Source organism: Aulostomus chinensis, chromosome 13 (genome assembly GCF_037954235.1).
Source record: "Aulostomus chinensis isolate RoL2024-O1b breed Wild chromosome 13, RoL_Achi_v1.0, whole genome shotgun sequence".
NCBI classification, from domain to species: domain Eukaryota; kingdom Metazoa; phylum Chordata; class Actinopteri; order Syngnathiformes; family Aulostomidae; genus Aulostomus; species Aulostomus chinensis.
The window spans coordinates 23,254,715-23,281,845 of record NC_141332.1 but is presented as its reverse complement, the minus strand read 5'-3'; the positions used below and the strand labels follow the sequence as shown (position 1 = coordinate 23,281,845).

The window sequence follows — 27,131 nt, the reverse complement described above, 5'->3', positions numbered from 1 at the left end:
AGTCTTGGCATTTTATGATCCTAATTCTGATGGATGTGTTCCAGTGTGAAATGAGTCACCCAAGTGTGAATATGGACCATCCTTTGCCTCCTACTGCTACCATTTGGTGAGCGGGAGGAAAAGCACCAAGAGCAGCAGAGGAGACATGAGGAAGCTTGAGTGTTGACGATGCACCTCCTTTATCTAATTGGAGCAAAGCAAACATGATTAGGCCAAATCTGAAGGACGATCAGCCACTGCAGAGACACTGATGCGCGTTCTGCTGCGTATGCCAATGAGAAGCCGACCAGCACAGGTTGATGATGGTATCAAGATGTTGTTCCAACAATGGACGTGACTTCAAACTGCATGTTGTCTGCATCACAGGAAATCTTCAGTGAGAAGGCAGAATGTTTGAGAACCAGCATGAACATTTAGGCATCTAAATCTACATAAGAGATATAGAAAGATCTCATTTGTACATCCAAACATCCACCCTAACCTCTAATTCTGCTCTCGTTCACTGTTTACAGTGACACCTGCAATAAGTGATGCGCTATATTTCATAATGGTGAACCAAGAGGGAGATAAAGGGACATTTGCAGTTTCAAGTGACAAAACTGGGTGTTCCAGCCAGAACTTTGGACATTTTCAGCATTTGTTCTGGGGACAGTATTGGATGTTTTTAGGGAGATGTTAACAGCCTTTTTAACCTAAAACCGTCACCTTTGCCTAACCTTAAAGATGTTTGTGACCAAACCTAGCCAGAGTGTTGTCAAAACTATTGTAAATTACTGCACTACAGACTGTGAAGAAGAGGTCTGTCTGGCATTTCGCTTGAATTTCTCATTGCAGGGGTTTGTGTTGTGTAGTTGGACTCATGACCACAGCATGGGAGGCAGATGCACTGGAAAGGGGGCCAAAACTCCTGGGTGCTAGCATCTGTCACCAGCACATCTCTTAATGTGTTGGGCTGTGAGGTTTAGCTGTGCACCCACTTGCTACTGTTGCGCAGGGTAACTGATCACTGGTTTTGCTGAATATTTGTAGAATTATGCAGTTTTCTGTGTCTTTTCCTGAAATACCATGTGAATGCCTCACCTGCTTCCTGCATTTACACTAAATATCCTCATTTTGGACTGTTTTCTTCTTGTAACATGGCATTGAAAGAACCCTGAGTTGATTTTGCAAATGTTTTGTATATTCAGTTCACCTGTGAATGTTTTGTTTAATGTGCAAGTAAGCAATGATGAGCACAAAAGCTAAAATTTAATTATTTTGTAAAGATTTCCCCTGGCATCGTTATCTCCAAAATTAAACTTGATAAAGAAATCTCTTTATTTCAGCTGTAGTTGCTCTGCCACATATCTAAACAATGTGATGGGCTTTGCTGCTATCTTAAGAAGTGAATTTAATGAAAAATAGAACTTAAATTTTGACCATTGTGCAACTATTTGAGTGGAGTATGTGACTGCAGCATCTTTTCACAAAATACTCAGGTTAAGGAATGATCCTTTCCCTTCAAAAACTCTGCAAACTGTAAAAAGATTGTCTTTGTGCAGCTGTTATATAATCATAAATCCGGGTGCTCCCTGAAGAGCATGTCTTTTCTTTGTCAATACTGTATGTTCTTAAATTGAAAGCCCAAGGTGAGCGGAGCAGCGTTCGCAGAACATTTCCCTCCTTTCAGTCCTGTCATGGTACTTTCATATGATTTTGGAGGCAGCACAGAACCAAATTTGATGCAGTTGAGATGTAGAGGCGTGAGAGAGGTGCTAATTGATGCTTGCTGTTGCATGAAATACGAATTGCATAGTTAACAAGTACAGAAACCAAACTACCTAGCGGAGTCTTATGAACAGGATAAATGGGGAACGTGCACAGAGAAGCTGTCAAATGTCCCATCTCCCCCTTGTTACTCCGTTGGGTTCTGTTGCTCCCATTGCGTTAACGCCAGTCTTTAAAACACAGCACACACACACACACACACACACACACACACACACACACACACACACACACACACACACCTTTTATAGGCAAATTTATTCACTGCAATGAATTCAAATGTGTTTTTTTTTAGATAAAAATATAACAGTTAAACAAAATGAAGTCACAGTATGTTCTAAAACCGCTGCAGAGAGAGAGCCAGATTCAGTTTCATTATCATTATCATTATAGACAAGTGTGCTCACCACGTTTCATAGGATACTCTACATATACTCATCACAGCCATTTAACGGTAATGAATGCATTTGCAACCATTTGCCTAAGTGATATTTTTGCGTCTAATATTATTAACTGCAGTAAAAATGTCTTTTTCATGGAACACATTTCGTTGATGTTCTGCCAGTGTTACAATAGAGAGTCATATAACAGTTAAGTGCACAATAAAACGATTTACCACTGAAGAAATTAAACTTTTTTTTTTTTGGAGGAAAATTATGATAATATATGTGCCAGTCAACTGTAGGACACATTATCCTGCTGTCTGCATGATGATGTTCTGACTGGTCTATATTCATTTTCATAAACATTCAGGATGTCCATCACACATTTTTTTTAAAATATTAATGGTGTTTGTTCTGGGCAAGAACGAAGTTAAAGAGTGAGTGCGGCAGTTTTCTTGGAGACAGTGTAACATTGTTCGTCTTCCCTTTGTTTGTAGGCTAGTGGAACAAAACTAAACTCCTCAATTAAAAAAAACCCCAAGATTCAGTTTTCAGTTCCATAAGGAAACACAAGTAATATTATTGTGTATATCCAAAGCATTTGCATTTCACAGAGAAGAGTAGGTGCACTCGCATAATGATGATCAGCAAAACACGTTAATTTATGTTCACTCGCTTCAGTTCAGCGTGAGTGAACTTTGCAATCATGGATGTTTTTCTTTCCTTCACTGTAAGAAACATACAATAGTGAAACAGCAGAGTCGTTACGCTCCTGCTGTCGACCGACGGAAAAGCCACTCAAAGAAATGCTTGCATTATAGTGTGCTTTCAGTAGGCTGCGGTAGAGTTACTCATGTTTTCTTCACTTTTTGAAGTCATCATCTGTAGATTATAACCTGTAACCATGCAAAGTGAAATCTATTGTACAATAATTTGTGTTGCTGTTCATAATATTATTAAGGAGTGGAAGGATATGACCTTCAAGGCTACGCCATAGATCATTTCTCCTTTGGTGCCAAATAATTCTTAAACAAGAAGTCCTCTTGGCTCTTTTAAAGGAGCTCTTATAACATTTTGACACTTAATGAATATAAAGTGTTTCCCAACGAGGGTGAAAAAGTGTGTGTGTGTCTGTGTGTGTGTGTGTGTGCGTGTGTGCTGAAGGTTGTGTTAAGACAGCGGCTGATAAATTGTTGTTACTTGACTTGCTCTTGGCCTCACCCTTAACATATGGATGGAGGATTGGGTAAATCAAAGCAGATCCAAGGAATTTTTAGACGGTGTGTTTTCATGTCTGGAGCCCACCAAAATCCTCCCTTTTGACACACACTGATCCTGATCCTAACAGCTCACGTCTCTGTGTATTTACAATATACACTCACTTGCCAATTTATAGGTACAGCTAATGCAGTGTAATGCAGCAGCCCTGCAATAAATCCTCTCTGCATGAGGATTGTAACGTTCTGTTTTTTATGGAATCTGTTTGAGAGGTGATGATTTATTTTAATGGTCATTTTGGACGCTGTAATCGGTAGTAGAGTCAGACTTTATATTGAATTAGGGTTGACAAAAACGTTAGAAACCTCCCAATATAATCCAGAATAGCACCACAAATCACAGCCTCCAAAATAAATCAACACCTCTCTCAGACACATCATAATCCTCATGAAAGGAGGGTTTAATGCAGTGCTGTAGCATTATACTGCATCAGGTTTATTTAGCTGTACCTAATGAATTGGCAAGTGAGCGTATAGTTCAACCTGCTGCCAAGCTCAGAGTATACACCTTTTCAGAAGGCATTGAGAAATGGTGCATTGAGAAGCTCCAGCTTTGTCACCCACACATTTCCTCCCCTCCAATGTCCTTATTCAACAGATCTGGCATTATTTTTGGTTACCTATAAAATGCAGTAATTTCAGTGAGCTTTCCTTTGTGCATGTGACTGCAATTCCTTCTAAAGAAGCCTACAGAGAGACAGCAGAAGTGCTATGTATGAGTTGGACGCCTCCTTGACAACACCTTGGAGGTAAAAATCAATGTCTGCCAAACAAAGTGAAACGTTAGGCTGCAGCTGATACATGACAGATGAGGCTTAGGGTGGTATTTTCTGAGGTGAATGAAGACTGGAACGCAAGCAGCCCTGTCTGCTGTTGTCAAGTAAAGCGGCGTTCGTGAGATTTTGAAGGACAGTACATCTGACTTCCCTGACTACTTTTACTATCGATTAACATGCTGGAGACTTGTGCAAGAGCCAGTCCTCAGATGGAAGGAGATGCAGTTCAAAATTAACAAACGCTGCACGGAAGATTAAACTTTAAAGACCAGTTCCACTAATGAATTATGATGTCAGGTCACTGGAGACTTGCCACCTAACTGGGGTGGTACAACAGTAGAATTATCTTTATTAGAAGGAATTGTTCCTGATATCAGAACAATGAATTAGATCCATGAGCTGTAATATTTCAATATTAACCTGAATAAGCCACTCATTTCTGATTACCTTAAAATCACATTAACATTATGCGTTGTCGACATGTATAATCGCACCTCGAAGGCTATTGAATATTTTTTTTCTCCATTTACGACACATACGACATTGAAATTGACATTGACATTTTAGCTGCGAACTCTGCTCAAGCACATCGATTGGCACATTTAGTAAAATGTCAAATATTTACATCAAGCAATTCATGTAAGCACATTTTACTGTTTAATTATTTATTATATTGACTACTTATTGCAACCTTGCATTTGTTCATAGACGGTTTGTTCTGTCTTATGTTGCTATTTGGAGTAGTTGCTGCCACACCATCTCTGAGAGTAATACTTATCCCTATAATTGAAATACATGGCTTCAATGAATTTCATCAAAATATGATCAGTTCTCGGACATGTCAACCATTACATTGAAATAGTCTTGATTTGCTCTGGAAGAACTATTTTAATTATATAGTGAAAATCACAGTAAATGTTATCTCATGACACTTTCCAGCAGGTCTTGGACCAGTGTTGCAATACATGATGTTTTATTTTTTTACCAAACATTTCTTCAAGAGCGAGCACTTGGTGACACAAAAAATGGCCGCTGATCCATAATATGATCAAAGTTATTTGCGGAAGCCTGAACTTTCCTCTTTTTAACATTTAACATGGACTCAGTGAATCTGATCAAAATTGACTGACAAGTCCAGGAACACTGCTCATATTTGTATCCTGCCAATGGCCCAGATCAGTTGCCAGGGTCCAGGATATACAAGTTAATCCAAATCACCTCCAGAAGTTCATCACTTGTACAACTATCCTCCTTTCAGCTTGTAGGGTCACCTTGGTCAGCCTCTCCCCAATACTGCTGTTTGCTGCTCCCCTCTCCTTTGCTGTAAATATTAGCCATCTTTCCTCCGAGTTTTATCAAAATCTGTCAGTTTAGTTTTTGAGACAGACACGCCAGTGATCACATTACCTCCTTGGCGGGGGTAATAAGGTCAGTCATATTATTGCAGTCTATGAAAATGTAGTCTGCTGAACTGCATATCATTTCAGTAGCCATGACTGAAACTTTTCCTATTTAAATGCACAGAACAGAGTTAGACAAGCCCAGAGTTCAGAGCTCAGTCTGTGCAGCTGAACAGTAGCTGTGGAAGCAGCATGACTAGCTTGGCACATTCGTGGGGGAGACACTCATGCATGATCAGTCTTTAAGACTCCAGCAGTGACCTCAGCACAGAGCCGTGGGCCATCTCATGTTGTTGATTGAGCAAGCATCGAGCCTCGGACGAGACGCAGGTTACGTCTCGGCTCTTCTTGTCGAGAGAAGCCGAGGGTCTCCTGACTGAAAATTCCAAAACATCAGCAGTGCTGCAAGGCTTTTCTCACTTAGCTTTACTGGTGTGTGTGTGTGTGTGTGTGTGGGTGGGTGGGTGGGTTGTGTATGTGCACTGATTATCCCAACATGTGCTTGTGCACATAAAGTTTATTTTTTATACCCATTGAGAATATTGACAACTCCAGCAATAGCTTCTACACACACACACACACACACACACACACACACACCACTAGCACACTAGCAGTATTGGAGTAAACCAATGATTCCACCTATTATTATTCTCGTCTCGTGCTCTGCTCTGTTGCCAGGAGTATTGCAACAGTGGGGTATCAATTCATAGCCTTGGCCTCAGGAAAGCTCTTTGGAAAGCAGAGGGATTTTCATCCTGTACGCTCTAGATCCAGCTCTTGGGCCAGACAAAGAAATTTTGGCATAGTTAATAACAGTATGTGGAGATGCTGGAAGTCGGTTCGGAGGAAATATACAGGCGCACCCACATGTATTGTTTGTTCGCTGTAGTTCATCAGATGAGCAGACTTGCACGACAATACATTAATAATTGATGATTATGGGACTAATGCATACAGTATAAGGTTGCATAATGTACTTCATCAGCTATGATAGACTCTGCATGACAGGGAGGGAGAGTCGCCGTCTAGTGCCTCAGTGGGTAACTGGTCCCCCGGTGACCACGACCTTGAGCAAGACATTGAACCCTAATTTGCTCCGGTTGCACTGTTTGGCAGCTCGGATGAAACATCCACCATCAGAGTGTGCCATCACTTGGATTACCACCGAGGTAGAGAAGACCCTTTTTTCATGTTATGCGATGTTATCAACGGGAAGCTTTGAATCTGTATTTTTTAGGTGACAAATTAGTGTACTGATAATGCTAAAATTCATCACGCTGTGATTTGCAGTTCGTTATTTTGAGACTTACAAATGAACGCACATCCTACAACCACATCAGTATGCAGTCGATCTTCTTGTTAAAAGAACTTAAGTTAATTTTCTGGTCCATTAAATGTCTGCTGAAGATGTTTGGACGTTATTATTGGACTTTTTTCTTAATGTCTGTCTTGACAATGCTATATTCCAAGCAGAGTTTTTAATCTGGAAGTGAAGCTGATTCGGCGTTTTGTGAGTTTTGCTTGACACATTTCTGCATGTTACAGAATAAAAAGACTAGAAAAAAGTTTAGAGGAATTTGATTGGAATGCTGAACAGTGGGTGTGTCCTACTAGCCACTGCAGCATAATTGAGTTGTTTGCTGTAACTGTCAGGGTCCATCCATCCATTTTCTATACTGCTTGTCCATTGGGGGTTGTGGGGGGGCTGGAGCCTATCCCAGCTAACAGTGGACGGTTCGCCGGTTCATCGCAGGGACTGTCAGGGTCTGAAACCACAAAATTTTGTGCAAAGAAAACCAGATTTGAAGTGGCAAAAAGCCACAAACATTGCTAACTAGCCAACCTAGATATCTCAACCAGGGGTTAATTTTGAGCCGGATCCTGCCGGAACAAGACCGGCACCTCTGAATTTTGGCCTCCCTGTGTTCCGGTACTTATTTGGGCAGATCCGGTACCTCTTGTATTAAAAGAAAATATGAAAGCGTTTTGAAAATGTTTAAAATACAACAATAATGTGCATAGATACATTTACAGACCAAATCCTAAGAATTTCATGTTGTTTATTAAGATTCAACGTCATTTGAAAGAGTCGGAGATCTGTTGATGCACTGATGCCAACAAACCACGCCCCCGACACAAACAAATGACCTTTCGAAATTCGCCGGCTCTGAGGAGCGAGCAGAGAGGAAATAAACAGTTACTTTGACAACGCCAACATGTCAAAAAGACAGTTAAATTAGCTGTTTTTTCAAGAAGAAGGAAGAGTCGCATGACGCTTAAAACGAGTCAGAAAAGCCTCCACAAGCGGCGACGAGGGCAGCTGCAGCGGTCATGTCGACGATCAAAGTCGGCTGCAGCAGGAGGCTAGCGCCGCCACAGCTAGCCTGGTTCACCTCCAGCTGGCCAAGCCGGGTCTAACGTGATGTGGGGTGTGTTGGACAACGAAATGGTGAGCATACCGTCTAATAATAGGCCGCCGTGCCAATCTTTAAATACCGTAATAACAACAATAATGGAGGATTTGTGGGCTTTATTGTGAGCTCTTTTTTGCTTGTTTTACAAGTTGGACCTGTTGAGAAACGAGTTGCTGACTGTAGACTCAGTCTACAGTCTACAGACTGAAGTCCCACCTGTGGTGATGTGGGCGTTCACCTGTGCTGCGCAGAGGAGGCTAAATAACTGTGAATTATCGTCACAACATTGATACTATGGATATTATTTGAAATGGAGGCTTGTAAGTCCCACATCATGGCAAGTGGGCATTTGGATGTTGTTGTCTGGATACGTCCCGGGACCTGTGCCCCTCTCTCATCCCTGAGCTGTCATATGTACTTAGCGTTGCGGTAAACCTGCAATTATTATATTTATATTTGCCATAAGTTTTCATCAAGTTTTTGCTGTTTGTGTTATTCCTTGTGTTGCCACAAGGAACGTAACATATCCACCTATCCATTTTCTATACCACATATCCATTAAGGGTTGCAAGTGTGTGTGTGTGTGTGTGTGTGTGTGTTGGGGGGGGGGGCTGGAGCCTCCCCCTGTGGACATTGGACGAGAGACGGGGTTCACCCTGGACGGGTCACCAGTCCGTCGCAGGGCTATCAGGAGCAATTAGGGGTTCAGTATCTTGCTCAAGGACATTTCAACATGCTCAACGGGGGGAAGTGAGGAGCAAACCAGCAACTCTTTGGTTGCTAGACGGCCGCCCTACCTCTGAGCCATGCCACCTCTTGTCATAGGTTTTTCATACCTACGTTTGACAGATCAATGCAAAAAGAATATTGGCTTAATTTTAGCCCTGAAAATCCTGTCTTGAGCAGGCTAACGTTTCCACATGTGAAGTGATGTTACAGTTCAGTGCAGGGATGTCCATCAATTTACATGATAAAGTTAATTTTTAGGATAAGACTGTCCTGTCTCCATTAGGCTACATTTCTCCTAAAAAAAAAAAAAAAAAAAAAATCAGTGGTATATTTTGGCTGATATGTCCCTGCGTTCTGGCACCTTACGATTTACACATTAAGCACTGGTTTTACATGTTGTTTTTGTGTGCGTTCCGGCACCTTATGATTTACAAATTAAGCACTGATCTCAACTCATGCTCTGACATTTAAACGTGCTACTGAATTTTTAGGCATGTGTCATGTTTCGTTTTTTTTTTTTTTTAATTAGTGATATAAAAGTACTAATAAATAGTTATTTCACGGCTGTCAATAGATTTAAAAAAAACAAATCTAATTATGTTTTTAATTACTTAATTTAGCTAAATCTCATCCATCAAGGTTGGCTTTGACAAGCTTTCAAAATATTTCATTTCGATTAGATTTTGGTAAATGTGTGAATTAATGGACAGATCAACTTTAGAAGTCAAAGTCATCTTTTAATTTCAAGCAGACTACACACAGTCTGGGCACATTGCTGCAATATACTTGTGGCTCTCCATTTACAAATTAAATACACGCGTGGGGTCCCTGGGGTGAGGGGGCCATTAAATGTGTTAATTTCCTTAAAATGTTATTTGACCAAAATTATTCAGTTATTTTGCCGTCCCTCATTTTGCCTCCCCTGTCTTGTTTTGGCATGTACCCTGTATATTGTTCAGTAAGTGAACGATGTGATCAAGGATTTGCCGCTTGATCACAGTTTACATTTTCACAGTAAAGCAGAATTTAACGTGAATCAACATCAGTAGTCTACTCTTATGTTGATATGTGTCAAAGAGATGCAGAGAAATGTACAAACCTCTGATTTTCTCACAGTGCAGGTGAAATTTTGTCATCCATGCTAGTAGAGTCTATCCAGTTGAGAACAACTTGCCAGCAATTAATCAGGATAAGATAGGCTTTCCCATTTTTAGATGGGTATTGCTTCTTTTGTCTGGTTTCCGCACAAAGTGGGGGATTTGCACAGGAAATGCAATTACAGCAGCCATTGTGAGAAACTGTGCCACTACAACCATGAGTGTTTTGTTTTTTTTTCCTCTCTCAAGTGATTGGGGAAGCGAGCTGTAAATAAATAGGAGAGGCATGAATAGTTCCTAGAGAATGTCAGAACACTATGACCCCCAAAGATTATGTAGGCAACATGTTTTTGGTGCAATTACGAATTCAAATAGCTTCAGTCAGGGAAAAAAAAAAAGGAAAAATAAATCTGTTTTTTCTTGTTGTTGTTCCTGACAATCAGAGGCTTGGTGCAGAGGGAATTAAAGTGCTTCCATTTCTTCAGCAAGCATCAGAAGCATCCCTAGGTGGAGGAAGCTTCTCTCCTAAACCAAAGAATCACGTTGGCTCCATCAGCCAGGCACCATCTCGATGTCTGGCGGGTAATTTAGATGGAGTAAATGACCACTCTCAAGGCCAGTTCAGTTCAAACATGCTCAGGAGACAGATTTAGACTGGCAACTTGTTTTCTGATGAGTGCCAAAACAACTGCTCAGCACTTAGTTTTGAGACATATCTGGATAAGAGCATCTCTCAGCAACGTCTCAGTCGTAGACGCTGGAGCTTTCAGTAGGCCCATTGTTCCAGGATCAAAAAGAGGAGGGCGATGACAGGATGTGGCAGTTTGCCGCCGTTGTGATCAAAACAGAACCACAAAACAAGTAGCAAACATGACGACTGCAACCGAGACAACACGGTAAGTTTGAAAATTATAGATTCAAGAGAAGACATCTAAAACCTGGTATTTATTGAAATGGAACTGTTACGAGTCTATTGAACATATCTTGTGGTAAATCCTGGCCCCTCTTTATAGTTTTATAATCCCCTGCAGTTGATGAATTGGCCTCATTCATCAACTCCAGTGTGTTTGTTTTTTCTTAATTTTGGATTTGAGAGATTTGGAGCCTGACTGATATGTTGGCCTTTACCGGTATAAGTTAATGTTGATATGGAAACCTTTTACATAATATGATTTAAAGAATTGTTTTGGGATTGACAATTATCATATCCTTTACGAAGTGAATTAATTTGCAGCACTGATGTCATTTTAGATAATAAAGGTAAACCTTTTATTATATTTATATTTGCCATAAGTTTTCATCAAGTTTTTGCTGTTTGTGTTATTCCTTGTGTTGCCACAAGGAACGTAACATATCCATCTATCCATTTTCTATACCACATATCCATTAAGGGTTGCAAGTGTGTGTGTGTGTGTGTGTGTGTGTGGGGGGGGGGGGGGGGGGGGGCTGGAGCCTCCCCCTGTGGACATTGGACGAGAGACGGGGTTCACCCTGGACGGGTCACCAGTCCGTCGCAGGGCTATCAGGAGCAATTAGGGGTTCAGTATCTTGCTCAAGGACATTTCAACATGCTCAACGGGGGGAAGTGAGGAGCAAACCAGCAACTCTTTGGTTGCTAGACGGCCGCCCTACCTCTGAGCCATGCCGCCTCTTGTCATAGGTTTTTCATACCTACGTTTGACAGATCAATGCAAAAAGAATATTGGCTTAATTTTAGCCCTGAAAATCCTGTCTTGAGCAGGCTAACGTTTCCACATGTGAAGTGATGTTACAGTTCAGTGCAGGGATGTCCATCAATTTACATGATAAAGTTAATTTTTAGGATAAGACTGTCCTGTCTCCATTAGGCTACATTTCTCCTAAAAAAAAAAAAAAAAAAAAAAAATCAGTGGTATATTTTGGCTGATATGTCCCTGCGTTCTCTTTCTCACAATTATTGGCATCAGTCTAAATTGTCTCTCCATCCGTGTCATGACAGAATAAAGAGTGTCTACAATTAACTGTTAACAGGTTAACCACAGAGAATGTTTTTGACTGGTACAGTTCTGTCATTATAAACACTGTTATTGTGACTGCACGATGGAATGAATTAGTGTGTGAAAAACCACCAGTGATTTCAGTCGAATCAAAACTGGCACTCTATGCAGGCTCAACATGTATGACATGCAGTCGCTCCACAGTCGCATACACTGAGCTTCCCCTGTCAGATGTAACATTTTACCTAGATACGTGAACGCAGTCTGCTTCGATAAACAAGAAAGCAAAAAAATGTCCACACATGATAATGCAACTAAGTGTTTTGTCAGCGAGCTAATTGTCAAAGCAGCTTTTGAGAGGAGTGTAATTGCTATGTAATCGGAGAGCTGTCAGAAAGAACTGCTAAGCAGTCATCATCTGTGTGATGATCCGCCATCTGTAGCAATGTCTGGGGGAGAGAACGAGACAGAGGGAAAGATGGACTAATGGTGACGTGAACAGGCCTGTATTCACAGTGCGTCTCAACTTTAGTAAGTCTGTTAAAAAAAATCACACTTTTCAGATGGATGTCAGTCTAGAGTTGGCGTCAAATGTCAGTTGATAAATGCCTGCTGAATAACTGATGGGATTTTGTTTTATTTTCTACAATGCAATGGTTATGTAATGCTTGAAATATTGGTTACATCCAGATTCCCCCACAGAGAAATAGCTTCAAATACATTTGAGCTGTTTGATCAGATAGTAGTCAGGAGAGGAGTGGGCAAACCTGTAAGAGCAGTAAAGGTGGCAGAAAATATGATGGAATTCATACTGCATTTTTCTCTTTAAACCCCTGAAAATTGCCAACTCTCTTGCAGAGAAAATCCCCAAAACTCACCCAGGGCAAGGTTGTTCTGATGGTCCCGAATTCCACCAGGTACACCCCCTGACAACGTTACCCCCCACTTTACCTTCAGGGCTTCCCATGGTGAAGCTGCCGTCTCTTTCTACTGAGGAAAAACTGCCAGTGTTGAACCAGACAACCGAGTAGTGAACTAGGCAGTGATGAGAATTTATTGACTTGACATATATAAACATTCCACCCGGTCCAAATGCCATGTTTAATCATGAAATCATTCCATTATTCATTGCATATGAAATCAAACCGCAATTATGTAAGAGGTCTCCTTTTATTTTACCATATGCTCTCTGAAATTTAAGCTTTCGGGAGTTCAAAGGTGTTGCAAATTTTAATGTGATTATATTCGTTTGTAAAGGAAAAAGCCCTAATAGAAAAGCTGTGTAAGAGGTGTGAGTTATTTTTCTGGAAATCTTATGATGAACACATATTGCAATTTCCGTACTGAAGGCCAAGCCAGTCAAAGCAAATGCCCTTTCAATTCCATTAGCAGTTGCATCAGTCCCTTAATGGAGAGTAAAATGGCACAAGACCTTTTCTACACAATGAATATGAAAAGGCTTTTGCGAAGCTTGCCAAACTTAATGAGTGCAAAACGGCTTTTAATTCCATCCCCAACTCATTGATGGTACATTACAGTATGTGCAGGATATATTTGACTTTACTGTGCTTAAATTAGATTTAAAAAAATACGTTTCTTAAGAGTCATAGTCACAAAATAGGCCCGGACATCAGAGTATGACTGTCGGAGGCTGATGTGGCTAAAACTGGTCTCGGCTTGCACGCAATGATAGCCTCTGACACGGTTCTGTAAAATGGATTAAATTCCATGAATGGTGCAGCAGTTGATTGTTGGCTATCAACACGCTGGTTGTTATCTTGGATTTGTCTGTGATAGTCGGGGTTTCCGGATACACACTTTTGACCATTTCTGCGGGCGAGAAGCAGCATGAAGGGATGTGTCCTGGTCGCTGCACTAGCTCCTCCTCCAGTCGCCTGTTATGGGAAGTGGATGAAACATCATGATGCTCCCACCGTGCTACATCCTGCTGGTGAAAAGATGCAGCCGATGACTTGACATGTGACAGAGGATGCCTGTAGGGGATTCCCAGAGCAACAGAGGGGGTGGAGCAATGACTGGCATAGTGGGGTGAACTTGCATTTTAAAATTGGGGGGGGGGGGGGGGGGGGTAAAAATTCATGATTGATAGAGCTTGAGCCATTTCAGTGAGGTTTTCTTCTGTTTGTTGACTGTTTTGGTTCACTTAGCCCCAACGCAGCCCCAACCTCTGTCTAATGTCTCAGGCCACAAACCTCTAAAAACAGAGGAACTGCAACAAAGATCCGCTCCGGGACGAGTTTCTGTAAAAACACCAAGGCCTCATAAAGCCTCATTTGAGAGATATTGCAAGCATCATTAAGAGAGGAATTAGTCTGTCGTTTCAGCACTGGCATGTGATATTAGTCACAAAGGTCTTTTAAAGCATGTCGCTGATGTAGATGATGACAAGCTGACGTTGAGGAATCAGCAAAGCAGGCATCCGTCTTGATCTGATTTCAAAGCAAAGCCCCATAAAGCGCACAGCTGTTTCATCTGCCTTCGCAGTCACTGAACCTGCTCTTGAAAGGCCAGTTTAATTCCCCGTGTCTTGATGGAAGACAATGCCAAGCTTTCTTAAAGGCTCATTGATTAGAATGTTTTTTTTCTTTACACACACACACACACACACGATCCTGCCATTGTTAAGCAGTGGAAGATGTAATCCATATTTTAGCGTGGTTTGGCTCGTAGCCTTTCAAACCTCCAACTTCGGTAGTAAGGAACACAATGAAGACACATTGTGCTACACGGAATCACACTGAGGTCATCACTCACAGGTTTTCACGGTAGGGAGAGTCTGGCCTGAGTGTAAACGCCTTAAAGGAAAGACAACGTGGTGGCTTACACTGCTCTCACATTGTGACACCGATGCTGTGCAGAAAAGTGATGAGCTCCTTCCCCGCCAGCCTTTTCCTTAAAAAAAACAAAACAAAATGTTGCCAGCGAGCACTGGCATATTTGACAAAATGATCTTTCAAAGCTCCAAATATTCTGTTCGATGAATATCTAAACAGGTACTGTATCAAAAGAGGAACAGAGCTTCTAGTGTTGTACACAAACAGGTTTTTTTTTTTTTTCTGGACTCATCTATTCTGTTTTAGAATTACATTTTGGGGTACAATAGTTTTGAGTCTTCATTTGATAGTCTTTTGGAGACAGACATGAAATGTAGGCAGCAGCAAAGAGCCCTGGGCTGGAAGCAAGCTCAGGGCTGCTGCCGAGGACTTGCAGCACCTAAACACACAGGTCATTTCCATCAAAAAGTCAGATTTCAGATAAAAAGTAGAGGAACAAAACTGCCAGACAGTCGTCCCTTTCAAGCAGATTATTGATCTACTTTTTTTCAGAATGTTAATCTCACGTTTAGTTTCTTTACTTGCATTTCAAATGCGAGTAAGTAGCAAAAAACATTGGGGCAAAAAAATAGAAGCTAAGTTTACTTTCCAAAAATATATAACAAAAACAGATATGATAAAATGCGGGGGGAAAAAAACATTAGCCACAACATAACAAACATTCCTCAAGCATTGTCCTAATAAGAATTAAAACGGGAATCAGGAAAATAGAAGATAATGATAAAATGAAAAGTAAAAGATTGTATTAAATAGATGGTCTTGATCCAAACATTAAACCAGCAAAGGACTCATTTCTGCCTTCACTGAAACCAGAAAACCAATGAATTTTTATTCACTTTTTACCTGCATCCACTGCATTTGTTTGTGTCCACTTAAGTTGTCCAAGGTCTGCAGCTACTTCATCTTCTTCTTCCTCTACTGCTGCAAACCTGGTGGCCCTTAACCACCCCCGCCCCCCCGATATGATCCAGTGCCCCCCAGTACGGTAAAAATACAGATTGACAGAAAATCTCTCAGGGAAGCTTTGTGTCTTAAATGAAGAAAAATCTTGAACTTAATGGAGACGTTTAGCCTCAGGGTCCACTTGCCCAGCATGTAGCCTCGGCTTCCATACATATTGCAGATCAGCAGTATGCAGAAAAATTACAGTTATGATCCTGATCTCACTGAGATTTGGGACTCTGAGAAAACCCCTTCACCAAGAAAAATGTTTGCATAATTTAGTCTTAAAAGTCCACACGTTCAGTAATATCTCAAAGGCTTAAGTGACCGGTGCAGTTTCTCTAAAGACTTATGTGCTCATAAGGAGGTGTTGGGGAATTTGTTGAATTGGAAGGTTGATTAAGGTTAGTGGGAGGGGGGGTTTCTACTTCATATTAGTCCTCCCAGCTGTTGCTTCATCCTCAGTAACTGGGTCAGTTCCTGCACTTTAGTATTTAAATGGCAATCATTTTCGGGTAAACAAACAATAATTGAAACATAAGAGCAGCTAATTTTTAGAGCATTTACTTGACATTTTCTGTGTCAGAACAGGTTATTTACCCTGACGTTCTCCGGCTTGTATTTCAGTAGTTATTGACTTTTGTCTTGCCTTATTACTTCTGAAAAGCCAAACACATTTGCTGTTTCACTTCGTCATTTCATAGCAAAGTCAAACAAAACATTTCAAGTGGTCTTTTCTTTTCATACCCCTAGACATTGTGTGCTCTTTGCAGCATAGACAGACAGTGGGTTTTATTTCAGGTCATGAGGTCCTTGCAGTCCAACTATGCAGTCAGAATTGCTGCATGTCAAATCCTTTTCCTTTTTGAATGTTTAATTTTACTTAAGATACTGTGTATTCGTGAATGCCCGACTGATTCGAGACCAGTGATGATGAGAGTGGACTTGTTGTAACTAATGTGTGATTGCCGTGTGGACTCTATCCCCAGCAACACATTGTACTTGTACTTTGTTAATATTTTAAGATATGACTCACTGCAGTTTAAGTCGTCTTCACAACATTTTAATGTGTTAATTTTGAGTGAATTGGCATAAATTTGCTTATTTTAGGTAACATGGATTACTTAAAAAAAATGGAAATTTGTGCTCATGCGCATGGATAAATATATTTAATTTTATGGCTGTTACACAGAGAGTTTTGTATGTTTATTCAGCATTGATTTAAATTTGTTAACTATTATTTGTTATTTAAATTGTCATTACGTGTTGGATGCAAACTAGGCCATCATCATATTATATGAGTTACATTGGTCTGAAGACATGATGGCAAGTGCACACGTATTTGTCAAATGTCTGTCATTTATTTTGTCACTAAGGTAAAAATAAAATCTGCATAGCTGCCTGGGATTGACTGTGTCTTTTTGGAATTCAGGACTGTATTTTTAAACATTATTCAGGTTTTACCTTGATTCACAATCCATTTAAACCTCATTTACCTCAAAATGTAAATGTAGTTCTTTATGGCCATCAGCATCCCACTTAGCTCCGCGTTAGATCATTTTCTGTTTTTAGAACCCCTTTGCTTCATTTCCCTCTCACCATTATTGACTTCGCACTGCTACATGAGTGTGTGTGCTGGTGAAAAATGCGTCCGCTGGAAAGTGAAGTGGAACTCATGGGTGCTGCAGGCTTGCACAGTGGAATAAGACCCAGAGGTGAGGGAAAACCAGTCGGCACTTGTTGATAATCCACAATTCTATTAGCCTGCTTAGCACTTTTCTAATAGAGCTCCCTGTCTAACCCAGAAGATGAGTGGGATGTCTTGTACTCAGAATCACAAAGTCATGGCAGGCCTGTATTTTTCAAATGCCAATGCTGCAGTTGATCTGCAGGTAATTCATGTGCCAGGATTCCGAATTTTTTTCAAAGAAGCTGGTGAGATATGATGAAGGGATCATACATGATTGGATTTCATTAAACTCTAATTCAAAATCAAAGCACATTCAACAAAAAGAAAATAACTAATCTGATTTTGCTCATATAATTTATAGCTGCATACTCTTGCAAACCGCCGTGCAATTTAAGTCCGATATTAATTCATTTTTTGACACACTGGTCCTGCGCACTCTTGTCTCTCCTGATTTTGCTCCTCGTTATCTTTAGAGTATTAAAAAAAAAATCACATTCCAAACATGAAGTGATGCAAAGAAATGTTCAGAAAAAAAAAAAACGATGTGCTGCTGCTTCTGCTATCCCTGCAGTGAACTCTTGGCCAGCTTATTCCAATATTCCTTACAGAATATTTCTGATGTATTGCCTCTTTGAATGTGAGAAAGATATTCTCTAGTCTAGTTCCAATAGCCTACATGTGCAGTAGCCTAAAGGTTTTTACCTCAAAGTGGTAGGAGTGATTTTCTATCTCTGAATGGCTCACATGTGCTTGCCTCTATAGAACAGACTGCAATGTCCCTGCACTGAACAGCTTGTTTTATGTGAGTGAGAACTGCACTGACTGAGCTAAGATTGCAAGGCCTTTACAGTAAGACCCCTCAAAACAATGGATGATGTCTTTTAAATGAATTTCCAGCGAACGGCAGATCTTCCCCAAAAGGTCTTTATTCTGGGTTGAGAGAGAAAAGCTAAAATCATGCACCAGAACCGACCTCTAGTATTCATTTGCTTCAAATATTACTCCTTAATAAAAATTCATGCTGTCAATGTAAAATCAACAACGGCTCTTATACAGACGCCTCTCCGTGCTTCTCCAAGCAGCCTCTGCAAGCCTGGAAAGAAGTTGCCCATTTGGAGCTCATTGGAGCAAATCAGAATTGTCAGCACGGTGGGTTCTTACCTTTTAAACAGCGAAGATGGATAGATAATCACCACATGCCATTCTGGGGGCCAATTACACAGCTTTGTGTGAAATTGGAAAACCTGTTCTCTCAGAGCTCTAATGGATGTTCTGGTCATTAGTTATTTGAGAGTCTTCTCTGGCTGTAATCAAACATGAAACATTGCGTTAAGCGCCCATAAAAGAACAGCTGCCTCTCTAAGTGACCTTCTGTTTAAGAGAACCCAACTGTCAGCCGTGTGGCATTTTGTGACAATTATGTCAGTTGCCGTAAAAGTGGTTCTTATTTCTGGTCTTTTTTTGCAGTGGTTGCATCTCAATTTAATGTCTTGCTCTTGGTTGTATTTGCTTCTCAGGGTCTGTTAGTTGGCTGTTTGCCTTCATATTTTACTTACGCAGCAGATGCTTTCTCTTCCTGCAGTCTCTTCAAAATCCTTTTTATGTACTCTGCGTGTCATTTTAATCAGGAAAGTAAATTGTACTCATTGTTTATTGCTAATATGTACACAAAAACATATTCTGATGCATCTTCCTCCTCTGCAGGCGACCATCTCTCAAGTCCACAAGGTCCACCTCCTCTCCCACCAGCTCCACCTCCACACAAGCAGCATCCCTCCATCACATCCCTGAGCCGTAGCTCACTGGCCAATCAGAGGGGCCCGAGCCCGCCACCCACAGCCGGCCTGGCGGCCGACTTGCAGAGTACGGCGGAATGTGTCCAGCTGCAGGACAGCTGGGTCCTGGGCAGCAATGTGGCCCTGGAGAGCAGGTGAGCAACCCACAATGACCTACAACACAGCTCTGGGACTTTTACATCCAGGTGTCATCATAAAGCCATTTACGCTGACTCAAATGATGTGAAATAAATTATCAGGAAAACTTTGCCATGTCAAAAAAGCAAAGTTGCGTTGGAAATGTTTATTTTAATTTCACTTTTGTGTCAGGTCTTGGAAGTACAATATTTTATTAACATATGCCAAATTTTAAGACGCCATATTTAAAAATTATGATGGAAAAAGGATGGTTAAAACATATATTTTTTACACTTATTTCGTTTGACAGCTGGTGTGCCACATTTTGTTCACATTAACAGGCAGCAGTGAAACAGTGACTGTGGCTGAGGGACTTCAGTTTCTTTCTCTGCCTCCGTTCAGTTCAGCCGGGAGCCACAGGCTCCATGATTTCGATGTCTCGTTATTATGATATCTCTGGAGCGGCTGGAGGCAATTACTTCAAATTTGGCACAAATATCCACTCCAGATAATTATCTAGTGTCTCGCAGGCACAGATTTTTTGGTGAGATACTGTTTGGACATGTCAGGCTTTAAAAGGAAAGAAAAAAACACCTTGAAAGCAAAATTCTTCAACTTATACAGGGAAAAAATATTAACTGAGCTCTAGACTGTCAAACATAACATGAGACATACATTATATAGGCTGCAGTGTTGTATTTCTCTTCACAAAAAGGCACTAACAACAGTTTTAAAAGATGTGTGTGTTTTGCTCTCTTTTAGATTTCTATAATAATTTGATGTGCAAAGATTTTAAAGGAGAACATAATAAACACTCCTGATATATTCTTTTATCAGTGGTGTTCTGCGCATCTGCCTAATTCTGCAAGAGAACTTGCTTTTGTATGAAAAGGATGTGCCTGGAACTCTAGGGATTGGCATCGACAGAATAAGAATATAAAAAGTGAAGAATAATTAGTAACACCTGAAGATTGTATAATATTTTTAGCGCTGCCAGCTGACACAAAGAGGGAATGATAAAATGATGATTTACTGCAGGATTTAATATGGCATGTACCTATTTTAGCATGTCACCTCAGGTGTCAAAATTGTACATGGCACAATCTGGTTCCTGCTGATTTTGACAAATATGACTAATATTTCTCTTTTATAAGAGGGGAGAGAATTACGACTTTAAGGGTTCATAGGTCTATTAGCTGTTTTAAGCAACTTACCAGGGAAGCTGACAGCTCAAATAAGACAAACCAGAATGTATGATGGAACCTGGTATTCCAATCGTGTGTAATCAAGATTTTCAATCCACAAAAAGGCAACTTTATCCTCGTAGCCTTTGCCAAGTTGTCCTCCTGAAACAGGACTTTCACCTTTCTTAATAAGTCATCTTTAAATATTTGGCTAATGAAGTGTGGTACGTTGGGGCTGTGACTCGGAGACGGCCTTGAGTAGATGATTGCATTGGAGACTGTTATTTCCCTGGCACAGTAGCGCAGCCTTTCTAGGGGCTTAGATGCATGTAAACTTCGAATTTCATCTGTCACAGCAAGGAGTAACAACCTCTTACCATCTGATTGAGTCAACTGGGATGTGCTGTGACAGTTTCGCTTTCTGGGGAAGACCCAAACTGCGTGATGACCTTGAGCTGTCTTAAGCAATATCGACAAAACAATATGTATACACCTATCATCAGCCAAGGCATAAATCACTATCGCCACAGCGGACTCTAAATCAAGTGCTTGTCAGTGGGTGGGAGAAAAGAAGGCTGCTGTGAACCAACAGGGCCAAAAGGGAAGACCCTGTTCACCACATAATTGCAGATGTCAAGAAAACCACCAGGTTGGGAAATGTAAACAGAAGCTTCAGAAAGTATTTATTAGGCTGCCTAAGGGGGAGTTTGGGCAAGCAAAGTCATACGTAGGTGGCCGCGGCTACCACAGGGGTTTGAATTTCTTTTAAAGCCCCTCCATCAATAGGAATTTCTCTTGTCATGCGGTACAAAGTACTGTATGTGCTGGCATGTCCAGTTGTAACTAAAACTCTTCAGTGCAGTTTGATGGAGCAAATATGAGTCATATATTCCCTAGGACATGACCTCCTTGAAAATAAAGCACTCATCTGACAGCATTAGCTACTTTTACATCAATTAGCACTCATGAATTATGTGTGTGTGTGTGTGTGTGTGTGTGTGTGTGTGTGTGTGTGTGTGTGTTTGTGTAAACTCCCATATAAAAAATGTTCAAATTACAAGTGTGCTAATTTGCCACAACTAGATTTCACGTTGAATAGCTTCCTGTGTTCCTGTATTCTTTTAAAGGGGTGAAGTGCAGCTCTCGGTAAGCACTCTGCTCATTATGATATGGTGAGTGGATTAAGTCACTTATCTCGCCGGGATCAGACTGGAAAAGCTGTGTCAAGACACTAAGTTTAATTTTGGCTTCTTGACAGCCGTGGTTTGGAAAGATCAAACGTATGGATCAGACAGATGAAGCTCCCCTTAACAAGTCAGGAAGAAAGAGAAATCAAACAAGTGAAACAAGCTTATGCATACAGGTTGCATTTAAAGTGTATACGTGTACCAAAAAGTCCCTTTTCAGTGTTTCATAATAACGTAAATTGATGTTAATCCCCCTTAAGATTTTAAGTTTTATCTCAAATATTCTAGTGGTAAACTCTTGTCTTGAGGGATTCGTTCTTGTTATGCAGATTAAGCTCAGCGTAGATTGACAGAAAAGGACTTCTTGAATTATGTGAGGTAAATTTTAAACAGGCAGCTTTTATGTCTTTCGGGTTTTTTTGTTTTTGGTTATTGTTTTTGTTGTTGTTGTTGTTTTTTTTAATGTAAAATATCCGCCAAGGCAAACTCGGCTTGACCAAATGACGAAAGAAAAAATAATAATAATTTTTTGGTAATTCATCAAAATTGAGTGGGTTCCTCCTTGGCCCACGCGACACCCTTCCACCAAGCCTGTTGAAATTTGGCCTCATACTTTTATGTAATCCCGCTGCCAGTCAAACAAACACGTGATCTCCTTGAGTTTAATCGTTTTATTATTTCAGAATAAACCCATTCAGTACACATAGGGCTTGGCCACATTGATCTGTTTATAATGACACTTCTGAAATATATTGGTAATTCTTGAATATTCAGAAAGTTATCTGAAGAATTCACATAAATTTCATCCTAAGAATCCCTCATCATGAGCTACCAGATCAGAAGACATCCATGTACTCACACATATACATCCGATGTAATTATTCCACCTCTGCTTTTGTTCTGTACGACGCTCATAAAGAACTCTCCATAAAGGGCTCAATTAGTTGCCAACAGAGCTTCTGGCCGTTTGGGGGCGTTCTCCAGTGATCAGGAGACATTCACATCTTAAAAGTGTGTAGAGTACTTTTAATAAACCCCTCAGGTTCCTTTTACTAACCACTTGGCTCCACTAAAATAGATACGCGTTGTATTTTCAATGAGAAATATTACATTGAATTAATTTTTCATAAGACTTGTCATTTCCTCTAAGTGGAAATTACATCCATACGGTATGTGTCACACCTTTATGGATGCAGCTATAAGCTCTATAAGGGCTCCACTGGATAAGGGACAAGAAGGCATCTTCGCTTACATATGTATGCCCTTGAGAGCCTTTTCATTTTATTTTTTTTTTTTTTGAAAACGTGGATTCAATAAGAATCAGCTTGAATTGTCATCATGACATTTAAGAATGAGTCTTTTTGAAGGCTTGCCTCGTCACACGATGCAATTATGAATGTACTGTCAATCCTCATCGGATTCATGTGTCAAGGGAGTCCCTGGGTGAAATGAAATTAGGTCCCCACTGCAAAATCAAGTGTCCCACAGACAGCACATTTTTCATCAAGAAAATGTGTTAGAATTGTTCTGAGGGGTGAAAAAGAGGAGCAGAGGCAAGCCGAGGAAGGGTGTGTGTGTGAGTGAGGACTTGTTTGTGTGTATATAGTGATTCAGGCAGTCATGCTTCACATCAGAGGAGGAGCATTTTTTTTTTTTTTTATTCATCAGCCTCAGTGTCAGGACTGTAGCTGGACTGATTAGTCACGTGTACATGACAAGCCAACTATCCCTTTGGAGGAGGATGGAGTTTTGATGGTGATGCTTGGTCACCTGCCAGACAGGGTGGTGGTGGAGACAAAGCTGTAATCCTCAAGACAGATGTTTTTCTTATTCTCATGCTCTCCCTTTAAATTATTTTGACAACATCTTCGGTGCCAGATACACATTTCTGTAGTGGTTCCAGAGTTTAGCAATATTTTCCACTGTATGCTAGGCCACTGTTTAAACTGTTTCATTGCTTAAAAGCTTAGAAGCTTAAAAATGTATTTCTTCCACATGATTTTTGGCAGCAAATAAGCTTTCATGAAAAGACAGTGAGCAATGAACTTGTCACCCCCCTCCCTTTTTTTTTTTTAGTCTTATGGTGCCATAATGTTAACCTGCTTACAGGGATGACACAATACATCATGACACATTTTCTTTTTTTATTCTAGTAACTGTCATGCGAAACAATTCCGTTTTTGAAAGCCACATAACTGACATGTTTAAGATATGTCTGTCAAGCACACTACCTATATTTTCCCTGAAGGGAAGTTGGCATCGCCATGGGGAAACTAAAAAGCCAGGGAGTTTTTTACATTGAATTTTTCCATCTTTGCAGTAAATAAGCTCTCCTGCAAGTTTATGAAACTTACATACATTTCACTTTTTTTCGTTTTATGATTATTTATTTATTTATTTTTTAAGCTCAAATGCAGTTGTTTATGTTGTGGAACAAGATGCTTAAATATCTTAAGCTCCTATTAACCACAGATCGCATTTCACCTCATACAACTGAAATGTCTTTTTAAAAAGTCTTTGACTTTATATGAGGAAACTCAAAATTCAAAAATACTGATATATTTCCAGATTTAGGGACACTTTCCGATGCCATTCTATTGATGCGGTAAAGCTAGCATTAGCATACCATCAGGTATCCTCTGTTTAAATTCTGTTGTTAAGCAAATACTAGATAAAAATGTTCATAATGTGTTTTTCAGAATTTAGGGAAGAACATTGCTTTTGGTTCTGCATCTCGGCTGAATTAATTGCGTGTGCATTCTAGGGTTCAAGTGTTAAAAACTGATGAAATGTCCATGTGTCAGATGGAAGTACACATTCTTGCAATATATTAGAGCAGGAAGTCGACTGTTGTGGCAGGCACAGAGAGACCATCAAAAATGTATATAAGAGCTGAACACCTGCCAAATCTAGTCAAACTTGTTAAACCTAATGCATGTCTTGTGCAAACCATCCAAGCATGTTGAGGGAGAGATTCATAAAGGCACGGTGCTGGTCTCCGTGGGCATCACCAAAAAAACCCATAGTGGGACTGAAATACCATCACATGGTCACAGATCTTTCAGCACCAGAATAGCACCTGCTAGCAGACCCCCTGTCTGGAGGGCAGGTGGTGATCTGGGGGAGAGTGGTGGCGACGGCAGCGGGTGTGAAAACGAGTGACTGTGATGCTGCTGCACCACATCTGTAGCCCCCTTTTTAAAAATTTTGACTGCAGACTTAAGTGGCCTGATTATTCCTGCCCTCACCTTGAAATGCTAACGCTAACACAGACTGGCAGCTAATAGGGAGATTACATATTCTGACGGCTTCGATTTGCATTGTTTCTGGAGTGCTCTCTCACCCCTCCAGCTGGAGTTCAGCAATACAAAATCCACCCACTCCCTGTTTAGTCTTTTGTCCTCTGTGAGGATATTTTCAAATGTCATCCCGATGACAAGCAATGTTGTGAGAGGAGAGGAGAGCAGACTCGCTGCTGCTTTTGTGTTGCCGGCTTCTCAATGGGATGGACAGGCGTGCATGCAAACACACTGAGATGGCACTGACACACGGCCATTCATTTGCTCTCTCTGAGTCTCACACTTTCTTGATTGTCTCTGACGCACACACACACACAGGCACCCCCACACACCCATACACACACACACACATACATACAACACATTGCTCTCGCTTGGGATGGCTGGATTAGCATAGTAATGTGCCTTGTTGCATCACACTGGCTGTAATCAATTACAGCCGGTCATCCAGTGTGTAAAGCTGGAGACATTTACACTGCTCTGCAGTTTGTTAATCATGTCCAAAAGTATTTCATCTTCAGACCCCTTCAGTTTGCTCTTTAGAAGAAAAAAAAGAGACAGACATGAAGAACATGAGAATCGAAATTACTTGAAACGCTGAGCACAATAAATGTCCAGTTCAGGAATTTGACTCTGCTACGCACAGATTCCAACACCTTTTAGCTCAGTTCTACATTCATTGGTACGAAGCAGCAGGAATATAAATGACTCAAATATAGCTGACTTACTAAACCACCCACAGCGTGCCATATGTTGCTGGTAATTGAACAGTATATGCATTTAAATTGTTCAGTCTTTCATTATGCACCACTAAATAGTGCAAATAGACACTAGTTCATGATCAAATTACATAGCCTTTTTGAATATTTGCAAACTCTAATTTATTGTATTCATTATTCGATTTAATAGGTGTAGCAATGTTGTTCACTCCAACAGTTTTCAGTGCAACCAAGTGATCTGCAGCACTGCAGTACAGATGGGCCTTTGGTGTTTGATGTCTTTGACTTTGGAGGCCATTATCAACTCATATGTTTGCATAAATAAGAATCCAGGTGGACATTTATTTACTGGCAAATCTGTCTCCAGATCTTCCCCCAAAATAGATTAGATAGCCCTGCACATGCGCGCATGCACACGCACACACACACACACACACACACACACACACACACACACACACACATACATACATATATACATAAACTATCTGGTCCATTTTTCTACCTCATCAGATTGCATTCATTTACGCTTAACTCCCCAGATAGCCGTGTCTGTTTGCCTGTGTGTGTCTTACTACACGTTTCCCGCCTGCAAGTTTTGACCTCAATTCATACCCAACTGCATATTACAGAGTCTGCTGCAGCTACGGTACAGATTGTTCCAGATTGAGAAATCTGCAGGTTGCAGGGACCCAGAACGTTGTCATTCCTTCCGTGACACACTGTAACCTTTAAATGGTATCCCTGTCCGTCCACGACTGCACGTGTTAATCGGGCCATCGAGGCGCCAGACGATCCAAATCTGACATTTGTTCTCTCGGTCAAAAATTGATCAGAGGAGGTTTGAGCTTTATATCCACAAGAAATTGCAGGTAGCTGCCTATCAGCGATGCATACGATGCTCCAGGTTTATGTCGTGACCTACTTTGTAAAACATATCTATTCAATAAAAGTCAGACTAAAGGAATATTATTGCTAATGAAACTGTTGAAGGTGCATGCAGAGGCTCCCAAAGCCACAATGACCTGCTGCATATATTGAATACTCGGGGAAACTCTAATTTGAAAGTGTCACTACATGGATTTTCAGTCCTTAACTGCTTGGTTTTGTATTATGCACCTAATTAGCTGTTCTCAAGCTATCTCAGTGCAGATTCATGTCGGGATTAGAAAAGCCTTTACTAAACTTACATGGAGACTTCACAGCTGCTGCACAAATAATTGATGAGCAAACACTGCTTTATCAGTTTATTGGTGTATTTAAATTAGCAGTTACTAAGGCAACGGCCCCTCCAGGGGTCTATATATGACATAAACACTGACAAAGTATCATGGTGCTTATTCTACAAAGCAACATTAAATTCTTTCAAGATGGTGTTTTTTTTTTTTAAAGGCAGAATTTGTGTTGCAGTATTTTGCTCATATTTGTTTGTTTCTTGTTTTCTTTTTCCATTTTATTTTTAGATCTCTTTGCAAGTGTGTTATGCCAAAGCTCATAAACTCACCTTTAATAGAGTTTAT

The 27,131-nt window shown here is 40.5% G+C and overlaps 1 protein-coding gene across 3 annotated transcripts in view; it reads left to right on the top strand.

Annotated features, from left to right (window-relative positions):
• LOC147251458 (teneurin-3) overlaps positions 1–27,131 on the top strand; it is a 154,796-nt gene that overhangs the window by 52,115 nt on the left and 75,550 nt on the right. For 2 of the 3 annotated variants that reach the window (XM_086222155.1, XM_086222156.1), the window contains one exon: positions 19,014–19,239. In XM_086222155.1, coding sequence (XP_086078281.1) covers positions 19,014–19,239 — 226 coding nt within the window. Of the gene's footprint in view, positions 1–7,617; positions 8,056–19,013; positions 19,240–27,131 lie in introns of those variants that run through there. The other variant, XM_086222157.1, reaches the window with a different exon arrangement.